Source organism: Phaenicophaeus curvirostris, chromosome 5 (genome assembly GCF_032191515.1).
Source record: "Phaenicophaeus curvirostris isolate KB17595 chromosome 5, BPBGC_Pcur_1.0, whole genome shotgun sequence".
NCBI classification, from domain to species: domain Eukaryota; kingdom Metazoa; phylum Chordata; class Aves; order Cuculiformes; family Cuculidae; genus Phaenicophaeus; species Phaenicophaeus curvirostris.
In genome coordinates, this window is record NC_091396.1 from 57,552,212 (window position 1) to 57,566,276 (window position 14,065).

Sequence of the window (14,065 nt, forward strand, 5' to 3'; positions counted from 1 at the left end):
CCTCAGATTCCTATTGTGACCTATATGTTCTAAAACTCGTTTGCGTACTACTAAACACTACACTGTTCCATTTATTTTGAGTGTCTGAGGTGGGTTTTGTTAGATTGGGTATAACTTAAATATTTTTGTGTATTGACTTTTGATTTGGAATATGACATTTCAAATATTTCAGAGATAAAGTATGCAGTACCAAAAATCAGGATTTATGTATTGGCCAATATGGAAAACTTTAATTACAGGTAAGTAATTTTCATGCTGAAGCTATCACTTTCAAAATTAATATATTGCACACTGATGTAAATGCCATATTGTTTAGGAAGTATTTACTTAGAAATTTTCAAATGAATTTGTTTTTTCTGATTTCACTTGCATTTCTAGTGAGCTCATTCTGCTGGTAAAGTTTAAATTTTGGTGGCATGTTTACAGGGCTTTGATAGGAAAATATTTGTGCCAGAAGGACGTTTTGAGTATCCTTTTTGTTTATAGGAAAGCACTTAATTTTATTTAATGAAAACTGTCAAAGTATAAAACACTCATGGTAACGTCTTTCTTACTGGGTTATATACCATTCATTTTTATTTCGCCAGCTGTTTTATCCTAGGCTATCCCATTACTCTGGCGTTTAAAGCTGCTATTTCTAGTCTTCCTTTTGAAATATGGGTCCCCAAGTGATCTTACAACTCTGTTACTTTGTCTGCCAACTGTAGAGTGAAAACCTCTGAATCTTGCTGCTTCCTCCATCATTGCCTCAAAAGGCCTTCATTAAATTCCTGCCGCTGCCAGCCTAAAGAAAGAATTGGATGGAAAACTGAAGCAGGCTTGCAGGGTCTTATGTAATTTCCATTGAGCCAGTGCTACCTTTCCCCCTTATTTTTAACGGCCATCAAAGATGTGCTGGATAATTGGACAGTGTGTGACAAGTTCTCTTTATTTTTCTGGCTGGGCTGGTGCTGCCCTTGGTGGAAAAGAAGTTCAGAGATGTCTCCTCAGCCGCGATCCTTGCGCTGGCTGCTGGGCTGCACGGTGCTCCCAGAGTCTCCTGACAGCTTGTTTATAAACTACCCAAATAACAGCTTCAGCGCATACGTAATCATACCTTGAGCTTCCTCACTGGATTTACTCTCCTTGCATTGCATTGTTCTGACTCCCAGTCAGAGTGAGGGGAAGCAAATGGCAAAATTCCAATCAGAAACAAGGTGAACAAGGCTCAGAGTTCATTAATTTCCATTTTTTTACTCTCATTTTTGGTTAGCCTGTTTCTGCGGAAGAAGATTCAGGGTAGTGAGAAAAATAGATTGCCTTAACAAGAGTATGAACTTTCTTCTTGACATGGTGGCAGTTAGCTGTCACCTCTCCCTGCTGCCTTTCCCAGGCCCTGACAACAAACCTAAATGGGATCCTACAACCCTTGTATTAATCTGAAAACCTAGAACCGTGATTTTAAAGGATCCAGGGTTAAACTTCACGTGCCATCTTTATAGCCCCTTCAGATAGGGTTATAGCAAATAAAATAAATAAATAAACTGACCCACAGAACCCCTGAAAGACCAAAGTGGTACCTGGATATGCAAAACAGGTTTTCTCTGAACACAGTGGTCAGAGGAGCGCTCTCTCTGTGATTTATGTGATTGTCTTTATAATTAACTATTCACCATCCTTGCAGCAACTCCATCTTCTCTAAACTAAAGTTGCTGATGAGTCGATGAGTTTTTTCCTTATGTGAGAAAGCTCAAGGTAAGATTGCCCTGAGGCGCGAGCAGGCGAAATGGCCGTGTATAACCTAGCAAGACAAACACGCTACCATCTTGTGGAACAAATGCACATGGAATTTATTTATTTGACTTATTGTACAGGAAAACTTAGACTTAAATTATACCATCCTTGAATTTCTAGTTAACTACAATTGTAGTACAGTATCATGTTTTAGTATGGCTTCTGTTTTAGTGAAAGTACTTAAAACATTAATGTACTATATTTGAGTGAGATGAGCAGCAATACATACTAATTCTTCCTCAATGGAAAGGAGCATTTCATCATTACAATTGAAGTTCAATTGCTGGTATTTAAGTACTATCAAATAGATTTCTTTCAACGTGATACGGTATCTGTATAAACTTCAGGGATGATTATAGTAAAACTGAAACACAGCTGTCTGACTTCAGGTTACCAGGCTGAAATTTGAAGCTTTCTGTCATGTGCATGATAGCGAAGTTGCACAGAGCGTACCCACCTTCTCCGGGTGAATTTAAACCTAGTACACTGGTGTGATATTTATAGCAAGGTCTGTGTGTTTGCGCGTGTGCGTGTGTGAGAAGTTGTGTCTAGTGGCTCCAGTAAGGCCAGGAGAGATCATAACCCAGCAGGGGCTTTATGATGGGGATGCCGGAATTAGGAAATAACATGACTTTTACTAAATGCTTTTTAGAAAACCCATGTTCTGAATTACCACCTCTTAAAAGTTTGGTTATGTACTTGGAATGACTGTGTATGTCTGCCCCGTTAACAACATAAAACTACTAAATTAATATTTAAAACGCTGGCCTGCTTGTTACAATAACAAAATTTGTGTCAGTTAATTTACTGTCGATTTACGTGTAAAGATTAAACAATATTTTTTTCTGCATTTTATGAATTCTGTATACTGGAGTTTGTTAAAGATGGACATGTTAGGTGATACTGTACAAAATTGTATTGACTACCTTTAGTGAAAATCAAAAGTAAAATTCATCTGTATTTCCTTTTTACACTTCCATCTAATTTCTTGACAACTTGAATAAATTTCATAGAGCCTTTCTAACATGAACTATTGTTAATTTAACTGTTGCAATAATTAAGCTTTAAGAAGTATTGTTGGTATATTTATAATTTTAAGAAGATATGTTTGTTTCATACTGCTTATTTTTAGCTGTTCTGTTGTCACTGTTACAGCTGAAGAACTTTACTAAATACTTGACATTATGAAATAACTCGCTGGGGTTGTCCTCTGTATACTGATGTTAAATAAAAATGTGTGATCGAACTGTAAATGTAGATAACTTTCAATAGTCCTTTCCACATTTGAGTTTTAATTTATCTTGCAGTCTTTAGGTGGTCTTACGCTCTCATACTGTGCTGAACAAACGGCCACAGTGAAAGCTGTTAACTTGCCGTATTTTAAAGTAAGAAGTCGATTGCATCCTGTAACCTGCTCTGAGTAAATGTTTCACTTCATCTCGAGACAATGCATATGTTTTTCTGTTGAACTCTTGCTGATAAGGTCGTGTCTCATGATATTTATTTTTTTTTAGGACTAGAATAATATGAAATAGAATATTTATCAAACGTGTTTAAACTCAGATTCACTAAAACAAGGACATGGAGGTATCTAGATTCTCTCTGCCTACCTGTCAAATAGGAGCTGGGGCGGAGCGTTGTCATTCCTTCTAGGACTCTACAGGAGCTCTTTCCTCTATGGACTCTGGCATGGGGTATGTTCTTTATTCCAGCTTTAGATCTTGACGTGAACTTACGAATGCTGAATTCACAGCCCTGAGGATATGGCATTTAAATATTTTCTGTCTAGAAAAACTATGGCTGGTCTAGAACTGAATGCCTCATCTGAACTAAAACTAGTCTAAAACTTTGGCTGCAAAATGTCTTGGAACCGGTTTACATGAAGACTTAAGACACTGCCCTTCCATCCGAGTGGACTAGGGATTGCGTCACCCTCGAGGCAGTGGATCTGTGTTAACGGAGGAAGGAGCCAAGCAAATGATATTTACTCAAGTGCTTCAGAGGCACTTCTGAGAAACTTCAGTGCAAACACTAGGTACTTTCAGCCTGGTTTGGCTGAGATATGACTCTTAGGCAAAAATATTCTGTAGACTAAGGCTGATGAAAGGATCTGATGTGAACTCGAGAACTTTCTGGTACTTCAGAAGATACTGACTGACCACTATGATGGTCCATATAGATACTATACATGTGTATCTAAACAGGTGCCAATGGAGGAACAAAGTGAAATTATCCTGAAAGGTTCTGGGAACAGCCAGTTACATCAAATCATGCAAGAACTGTTTGGTCAAGCTGCTTCCTCAACAGTTAGTGTGAGCATGAAACAAATCTAACTTCCACAAGTTCTGTGCTCATAGAAGATGGCAGAAGATGTCTTGGAACGTGGATGTGTTGTCCCGATTGTCTTTAATAGCATTGCACCAACTTCTCAAGAAAATAACTTGCGTGATCACATGATTTTCTGTTTTTTGAAGTTGGATTTTAGGTAGGTTCTGATCCACCTTATCGAATTTGTTTAGCTCCCTTCTCCTGCCAAGATCAGGCTTATTTTACAACTGACCCAGGTGGGGTTGCCTTAAGTAATATGCTTTTCCCTGAGGTTTATCTCAATTTTATGATTTTCTAATGTGAAATTTTTAAACCTTACAGACCTTTGTGGTTTGAGAGAGGTGCAGAAACAGCTGTTCCTAAGCACGTGAGCCCTTACTGTGTAAATGAAGCTCAAGGCTCAAGCCAAATCAGGTTTCTGCTAGCAAAGGACTTTTGTGCTTTTCCCAGCACACAAGTAGTTGCATCTTAATTTTTGTTTCTCTTGAGGGTGCATATCTTCCTTTTGCCAAAATGTACCCATCTTGAAGTAAACTTGCCTAATGCCACTGGACTTATTTTTAATCAGCCTTAGTCTGCTGGTTTTCTAGCAGCCTCGACTTTTCTTTTTCTTGACAATGAGTAAAACGGTGACACGGCTCTGTTAGCAGAAACACTCTGATGTACGCAGAGGAGGAGCTGCAAGTGAAACCTTGATGCCGCTACATGCTTTTATAACACCTGCTGTCAGGTGGTTTAAGCACTTAGACTTTTCTGTAGTGCTGCTGGAACAAAGCAGGGAAAAAAGCAAACAGAAGACAAATAATATATTTGAAACTCTGTTTAGTGAACATACAGACTGTGTAAAGACAGGTATCAGCAGCGCTGTATCCCCCTAAATCCCATACGAAGTATTTCGCTGTAGTATGTTATGTGAGTGGTCAGTAGGCACCATCTTAAACATTCACAGTTCATTAATTTTATGACTCCATCAGAGATGCGCATCTGCTCTAGCGACTATGTGCAGTTTGGACTCTTATGCTAATAAATGCTGATTTATTGGGATAAGAAACAGTTGGAGATTGTTCCTGCAAGTCTTAAGACCAATTCAGCTGATTTGACTACAGAATTTTAAACAACTGTGTAATTTCATTCTGTTTTGGCATATTATTGCACAGATACAGGATCAGGCTGCGGGCTCTTTTGTCAAGTAAAGGTCTCAGTCCCGATCGCTTCTTCAAATTATTCAAGTTACACAGTTCCGGGCAAGACTAAACTACCCATGGGCTAGTCTTCAAATAATGAATTCCCATTATTTCATCTGGCAGTAGCAGGAATGGTTTAACAAATTAATGCCACTGTTGTATGGGCTTTCATCAATTCAGCCATTTTAGACATTGGTTTAATTGCATTAGGGAGGTGTCCTGTGAGATGTTTTGGACTCCCCATGGCCCCAAAAGCTGGGTTTTTTTCACACTGCTTGTCACACTGGACCCTTTGCTTTGTTTGGGTTTTTTTTCCCCCTGCTTTTCCATTTCAAACCAGAGGGCAGGAGCGGCACCGAGCTGGGACACCTGCGAGCTGCTGCGCTGTTATAGGATTGTGCTTCCGTCCAGGGCGACAGCCGGGCAGGTGCCAGGAGCCTGTGATGTAGCACATAGGAATTAACTTTACACTGACCTGCTTCTGCATCCGAACTTGCACTTTATTATCTACATCAGTGAGACTACATGCAATTGTCTCTTTGGCTCCAGTTAATCCTCTTGTAATTTGCATGAAGATAATATTAACTCAGTAGTTACTGATGGCTTTTTTTTTTCCTACTTAGTCGTATCTTCCTGATTTCTTTTTTGTTTTCAACACAGCAATTACGTGTTGATCTTTCATGGAATTGCTTTCTCCTCTGAACCCTTGTGTTTCATATCTTTGTGAAAAAAAATCCCTGAACTTTTGGCTGGAACATCTGTGGATTTTTTTTCTGAGCAGAGCAGAGCTATGACCACTGCCAACCTTGGGTGGAAATGGCTTTACTGATGGTATTTGTTACAGCTTTTCATTCCCACCCTTGCAAGCCTGTTTTTACCAACTCTGCAATGACCTGTGTGCGTTGGACAGCGGGGAATACATCAATAAACACAGAGCAGCCCCGGCAGCCGGTGCTGGGAGAGTCTGTGTTCGCTTCTCTCACGTTGCTGACATGAGAAAGTGGCAGAGCAGGTCCCAGCTGCGGAGCCTTCCTTCACAGGGCAGATTGAGCAGCAGCTACATGGGGTCCCTCTCTGAGCTCGTGACGAAGATTGTTTTATAAAATTCCTGACTTGGGTCTCATTGCTGCTCTGTTTTGCACCCCCTGCTAGACCCACATGCTGACAGAAAAACACTGCTAATAAAAGGCTACATTTATTTTCAAAACTTTTTTGAACAGTCTCTTGATTTGTTTCTGTCACTTGCCGAGTGTGGTCTGTTTGCTCTTGGGCTGCGAGCTGATCCCGGCCCCACGGCAGCTCTGCAGTTGTCACATCTCAGTTCTTTGGTGTTTGAAAGGGCTGTTACCCTGCGCGGCTTTGCTGTTGCATTAAGAAGTTACTGTGGCTTTTTTTCCTTTTACCATCTGGCTGACTACATTGGGTGATTGTTCAATCACAGAAGGCACTGTGGTCTTATTTCTTTATTCTTTCTGTTATGTTTAATAACCTTATCTGTTCTTATTCCAAGAGAGTGTGATTACAAATATTGTAGTCCCACACCCTTTGTATTACAGATCAGACTCTTACCGGGTAGCTTTTGTATCAGAACCCTAACTCTTTTTGAGCCCTTACTTGATTTTCTAGTGGCTTTCTAAAGCTTCTAATGTTGCACCAACATAATTTTGTCAATAGCCTTGCTTGGGAGGCTCTTGTGAGGCAGAATTCTGTAGTCTTTTCTGTTATGTGGCACCCAGTGAGAATGCTCACTGCTTTAGTGAAACTTGTGTCTAAAACCCAGATTGTTATTCTTGCTTTTCTTGTATGAACATCTGAAGTCTCAGATATCTTCTGAAATTAAGTATTTGGAAGAACTCACCAAACTTCTGCTCTGGCACAGGAGTGAAGTTCTGGAATGGCCACTGGAGCCTGGGCAAGTTTTAAGGCTGTGCTTGCAAAGTTCTTGAACTGTCCATCTGCGGTAGCACAGACGCCTCACTCTGGAGATCCTTTCCCCTTCGGTGTTCCTCTGATCACCTGCTCGGAGCTGCAGAATTAATTCAGAGCAAGTTCCTGGTATTCCCTCCCTCAGAGTCGCTTGCACCATGCTGCTGCTCTTTAAAGCCCAGAGTATTCACAGCCTGGGGAATGAAACCAGGACTGAGGGACTCCTTATTCCTGGTCTTGGAACTTGAATTCCAGAGTGTTGGGTAGTTCCCAGGGGGCAAGGCACCACGCTGCATTTCACTTCTGTTGCCTGTTTCTAGAGGAGTTGCAGGAAAATGAATGACTCCTTGTTTTGTCTCCTGACAGTTGTGGTTGCATTACAGCGTGAAGCTGATAGAAGATCAGAGCATGTTTCCATTCTGCTTTGCGTGGTTATGAGCCTGTTGTTAAAGACTTCATACTATGCCATCCTTAGTACTTTCTATGTGCTTGTAAAGCGCATATTTGCATATGAACAGTCTGGATCACTGATTTATTAAAGACAGAAAATAATATCTTTGGATGTCTTTTTCCGGGGTACTTGAAAGCTGCTTAGTGGATGTGATCTTCTGGCAAGAAAAGCCTTCCAGTTGCTGCTGGATTTAATAGGCTTCTGAAGAATGATTCAGTAACAAGCTGTGGCGTTTCTGATTCACCTTTATCACTTTCAAAGAAAACTTCCTTGTAAAACTGTTCAGCAGTCCTTCAAAAGCTCGTTTGCTCTAAAACTGCCTTTTTGCACCATCTATCCCTTAACTAATAACTAGGAAACTTGGTGTTTTCTTCTTGTGAAATATGCAATACCTTTGCACGTACTGAATGTCAAACAAGTTTAAAGACCAGTCCACTTCAATTCTACCTCAGCAGCGTTTGAGTCGGATACCACTGCATAAACAAGTGAGAATCAAAGCAGTGTTGTAGTTCCTGCAGATGCCATCTCTGGAGGGTGCCAAGCGAAGCGCCACAGGCCTTATTGCACACACACAGTCTGCTACAAACCCTACAAATGTATTCAGGTTCAGCACGTGTCTAACAGCAGGTTAGATGCTTTGTAAAAAGGAAATGCAATGGGTTTAGTAGAAACTTCATAACTTGAATCCAGCCAATCCAGCTCTGCTTCCACCTCTTCTCGATGTGGTCAGGGTTTTCTTTCATCAGTCACGACCTCTCAGTTCTTGGATCCAAGCAAGAAAGAGCTCCTGTAGAGTCTGAAGTTGTGGCCTAATTCTACGTGGTTGTGCATGTTGCTGCCTGAGCTTGTCTAGTTTGATGGATCTGAGTCGCAGGATCTTAATTCTGAGGCAGGAACCTAAGCTGGGAGCTGTTTGGAGGAATTGCCAAAAGTGCATTTATCGTGCCCACGTAGGAAGGAGTCGCAGAGCGATGCTCGTTGCTGTGCTTCCAGCTCAGCTGCCATTGTGCTCCTCAGCCTGCTGGCACTTGGTATAATTACGACCTTGCAAGAAGACTAAATTGTATTTTGATACCAAGCCTTTCCTAAGTCTCATATACAAAGACTTTTATGTGACTGGTTAAAAAGGGGCTCCTATACATAAATCTGAGCTGGAGTCTCTGTCGATACCTGCCCGTAAGGTGTAGTTGCCTTAACCCGGAGCAGCAGCCTCTTGTATGGCAAGGGGTCCCGCGAGCCCCGGGACGATGTCTGAAAGGAAGCTGGTCTCACTTGATCTGAATGGGGATGTAGTTAAACAAGCTGGTAAAAATATTTTCCTGAATGCAAGCTGAAATTGTTATGGGAAATCTTTACTGAACTCCTGCTCAGTGTTTCATTCTCTTTTAAAATTACCAAAATAAATATTTGGTTAGATAATCTATTTTTCTATTCAAAGCCTGTAATATTCAATAGCATAAAAGAGCTCAAGCGTTTCCCTGTATCAGGTCAGATGTCGAACGTGTTAATATTGGAATAGGTTTGTTTGTTGCTGCCCTAATAAAATGCTGATCGCTTTTTTGGTGTATGATTTTTAAAGTTTCACAGTTCACAATGACTTGGAATGCGAGGTAGATTATTAAATCGAATGCTGGGATCAGATTTGTCGTGTGTCATAAACGCACGCGCTTTCTTACCGAAAGCTCTTTTCTGTGCTGTTTGATACAATAGTGGCTTAGATTCTTCTGCAGGGAGGAAGGTGCTGATGTCTGAAGTGAGCAAGTGGTGGTAAAAATAAATTGTACTCATTTTAGCTTCAGGCTAAGAACTTTATAAAATCAATGTCAGGTTCTCTTGCTGGATTAATGTAAACTGCTTTGTTTGCAGGGTATATTGTCATCCCAAAACCAGGCCAATTCTCCAAGTGGAACTGTAGTATAGCCATCACACTACTGCTAGCGAATCTCTGAACACAGGACAAGAAGTAATGACAGTGGAACCAGGAGCTGTTCTTCAGGCAAAGAGCATCATAAATTATAATGTGGCAGAGTGTAAACATGGAGTTATGTGAATCACATAGTCATTTGCAAAGGAATAACATACTGAGTTCTTCTTACAGCTAATACTGCTAGGCTGCTCGCCCGAGGAAGAGTTTTCATTGTTAACAAAATAAAGAAAGCAAAGAAAGCTTCCTTTGGTGCTGCATTTTTGGTTTTTCTTTATACTTTTCAAGTCCAGTGTAATTTAATCTCTCTCTATAAATATATAAATAAATATATATATATAGTGTAAAATAAAGTATGTTTCTTAAATTCAAGTAAGTTCAATGGTTAAACTAGGACTTCACCATTGTTTATTTTGCACTGATTTTTTTTAACCAGAGATGGCTAGAAGACAGCCTGGAATGCACTCATGGAAAATGAAAGTCATTACTTTCTGGCTTCAAAATGTTATTCAGGAAGATGGATGCTGCAATCGTAGATTTATAAAACAAAATTGTTTTTGCACTTAAATAGATTAATGCTAATAGAGAATTACTTTAAAATTGGTGTCCTGACACCAGAAAAACTATGTTGTGGAGAAAAGATCCTTTGTATCTATTAAACGTTTATTTTAATATTGTTGTTTCCAACTGCAATCAGCTCTGTATTATATGTAAAAATAATGTAATTGAGTGGTGGGAGAGGGGAGTAATCGATCATTACACTAGAAATTCTCATTCATTTAAGAAAGTGATATTTCTAATTCAGAAAATACATATTAAACTATCTTGAATATGCATTTTTGTTTACTTTCTGTTCAAATCCAATCACTTTTGATGTAATCAGTCCTTTGTTGAATTAAATGTTTGGTACAGAAATTCTATCTGAACTTTGTAGAACAAATTCCTTTCAAAAACATCTCATCTGCAACATCGCTTCGCATTTAATACAGTTGAATTTCAGTTAGGAAAGGGAGAGAACATCGTTCTGCTCTCATTCTTAATGGTTTATCACTAAATACTTCATACGGCAGAAATCACAGAATCACAGAATAACCAGGTTGGAAGAGACCCACCGGATCATCGAGTCCAACCGTTCCTATCAAAAAAATCTTGCAAAAATCTTGCAGACAGACAACTTTGTGGGATAAGGATTTTGTAATCACAGTCCCGTATATTTGTCCTGGGAGCTGTGAAGTGAGAGACCCAGCAGCAGTAGAAGTACGCGCTTCCCGACTTGGCAATCTAAAACTGGGTCAACAGATTGGAGACAACTTGTTTGTCTTAAACCAGGCATCTCATTTATAATTCAACACTCCTAAACTGCTAAGTGTTACGGAGACAGACGGATCCCCGCACTCGGGTGGTTTAATGCTGCTTGTCTGAACACACGGTATTTTTAATCCGTCGGCAAGAGAATGCTTGAACTGTTTTCAGTAGTTCTTGCGGAGGTTAAACCCCACGCCCAGGAGATGCTGCTCCGCGTCAGGCCCAGAAGGACAGAGCGATCTGCCCCATCTTCCCCTTTATCCTGAGCAGAGATATTCACAGTGAGGCTTTTGCTGAATCTTGCAGGCAGAGCGGAACAGAGGCCGCTGACCTGGGACCGTGGGGCTTGCCCGAGTACGCACAGGCTGTAGCTGAGGGCACACGCTAGCGCCCTTCCTGCCCTCCAACAACAGCTTTTTCAACTGCAAGTAAACTTCAGGCATTTTCTTGCATGAGAAGTTAATTTTTTTTCAGGAAATGAATGAAAATTTGGGGAGAAACAACTGCAGTAGCTACTTGTAACTAGGTTTTATTCTTGTAATGCAGCCAGCATGTCGAAAACTGCCAGATGCCCTCAGAAGCTGGCATTTAGATTGTCTACTTTAGTAAAGATGGAGCTGTACTTTATAATTCTTACCTACTTCTAAAACATGAGGAGTGGGAAAATACTGAAACTGAGCAGGATTATTGTTCAGAAGTTTTGTTTTATTAACATAGTGGGTTTAACTGTTAAAATACAGATAAACCTTGTCATGGAAAACTAGTGCAGTTATCTCCCTGTAGACTTCTTTTCTATAAGTACTTCTTATGGTTTAAGTCAAAATGAAACAGTTGAGAAATAAATAATAACTTCAAAAGACTTTTGCTTCTGCTGGAAAACCACAAAACCAGTACGGAAAGGACTGCAATATCCAGCACTGGGGTGTTAACAGCAGCTACTTGCATATCCACTTGCAGGGTACATCCCTGCTACAGCTCAGAGTTAAACAACATGTAAGGAATCTGTGGTTTTTCTTTTTCCAGCCTCTTCGTTACTATTAGGCAATCACCCAGAATCTTGAATTGCCCAACCAGCCTTCGTTCCATATGGAAAAAAAATTATTTTAGGAAGAAAACGGATACTAATAACTTACCTGGAAAGAACATGAGTTCTACTATAAATACATAACTTTTTCTGTGCATGTTAAAAAAGTATAAAAGCGAGTGGAACACACATCATCTAAATATGGAATTTTAGCTGGAAGAATGAGGGTAGGAACAATACTTGCCAGTCTGTAGTTTAAAGTTGAGTGTAACTCTAAAGCAGGTGGGAACACTCAAGTTCACCTGCTAATCCAGCAGCCGGAGCAGCAGTGAGTTGTCTCCGGAGGTGTGACAGCAAAGAATTTGCTATAAAATAAATACCTGTGAAGCTCCACAAGTGCCAAACTGTGCAAGATCCACCTGAAAGCATAAAATAAATGAAGGAAACATTCCAGTGTGGTTCTTCACTTAAAATCTCCCATTTTCATAGCAAAAAAAAGCCAATCTGCTGAATGTGAAATTGCCTTTTTCATTGTAGCAGCCTGACGGCCCCAGATACAAAATATGTGAGAGGGAATTGCTGGTAACACACAAGATATTGCTCCAAAAGACCTTTCCCTCTGGATTAAAACTTACCAAAAGTTCTAACTTCCATCTTTTTCAAAAAAAACAATCACTTTCCTGGTTGTATGAATTGCTTACCTGATATTAATTATAGAAGCAAACACTGCAATAACACTTTTGAGAACAGGAAAGTATCTTGTGCACACATCTGTTTAATTGTGAATGGAAATATTTAAACTTCAGTGTTTGAGGTTCCCAGAAAAGATTTTGGGGAGCTATCCATACAATTCACACATCTCTACTGGGAACATACTCTTGGTGATATGAACCTTGGCCGAGTGTGTAAGACTGCGTAAGAGGGCTCTGGGTCTGAATGATCCATCAAATGTGAGGAGTAGATTTGTCTTTTTCTTTAATATCTGAAGAAATTAATAACTTGAGAGAGCAAGATCCCTCAGATACAGTAAGCTACCTCTTTTTAGACCATCATTTTTATTGCTGCACACCATGCTCAACTCCAGACATGTTAACACCAAGCAACTCACCATCTACCTTGCTGGATAAACTCACAGCACCTTTTGCTCAGAGTTCCAAAGGTAAGAATTTGGAGTTTACCATTACACAGTGTTTCCTGTAGTCCTTGATTCCACTTCCTAAGCTTAGCGCTCTCTCTCTCTCTATATATATAAGCATATGTTAAGTATTCAGACAAACATTGGGTTGCCTTATTGTTGAAGTTCACTATCTGTTCTATCAGAATGGGCTGCTAAGGGAAAAACATGATGAAGTGGGTTGATAATTAACTGTAAGAGAGCATTAAAACTCAGCCAGTCACTCTGTCTTTAAGTACCTCCCACTGCATTCTGAAATACCATGTCAGGACCGTATTTTCTGCTTAGAGGAAAGACGGCATCTGTCCAGTATGAATTTCAATAAAATGAGAAAGAGCAGCTAGCTGTACTGTTATGTTCTGCTGTTTAATTCTCTCTTTATTACCATGTTCTCACTCTACACATGTAGAACGCTTCCTCCACTAAAACTCTGCTTATGTATTTGTTCAATCAGAGTAAGAGAAATTAGCTGGTCCTCTGGCACACCCAGGGTGAGTAGCAGCAATGCCGGTTTCCCCGCAGAGCTCTCTTCAGAGCTTCAGCCTTATTTACAAGAATTCCCGCCAGGGCTGTGATGTTTTTCCTTTCATACTGAGATTTTCAAAGTTTGATATGAAGAAATGGCATTAAATGAGCAAAGGTACAGTATAGACCATAATGCAGGTGCAAGACATTCAACTTGGATTGTCAAAGGGAATTAGTACCAAAAAAAGAGCCCCACAGGTTGCACCACAAACGTTTACCCTGCCCATAGTACCATATTTTAAAAAATCAGCTGGTAAATGTCACATTAATTCTCAGTACAGCATATGAAAATAATACCTGATTCAAAATGTGAATCTAAACCTAAGATTAAGTGGGTTTAAGCAGTAGATCTCAAAATGATCCCTAAAGAACTTTAGTGTCATGAGCTTCCCTGCATTGAAAAGCTACAGTGGGGACTTCGGGTACACTCAAAGTTATCTAAAAGCTGAAT

The 14,065-nt window shown here is 40.0% G+C and overlaps 1 protein-coding gene across 12 annotated transcripts in view; it reads left to right on the forward strand.

Moving 5' to 3' along the window:
* Window positions 1-10,506, forward strand: part of WDR20 (WD repeat domain 20) — a 46,019-nt gene extending 35,513 nt beyond the window's left edge. For 3 of the 12 annotated variants that reach the window (XM_069858837.1, XM_069858841.1, XM_069858833.1), the window contains one exon: window positions 9,529-10,506. In XM_069858837.1, coding sequence (XP_069714938.1) covers window positions 9,529-9,611 — 83 coding nt within the window. In that variant the 3' untranslated portion in view covers window positions 9,612-10,506. Of the gene's footprint in view, window positions 1-172; window positions 3,159-5,722; window positions 5,731-7,798 lie in introns of those variants that run through there. The other 9 variants (XM_069858840.1, XM_069858832.1, XR_011337569.1 and 6 more) reach the window with 8 other exon arrangements.
* Window positions 10,507-14,065: the final 3,559 nt, after the last annotated feature.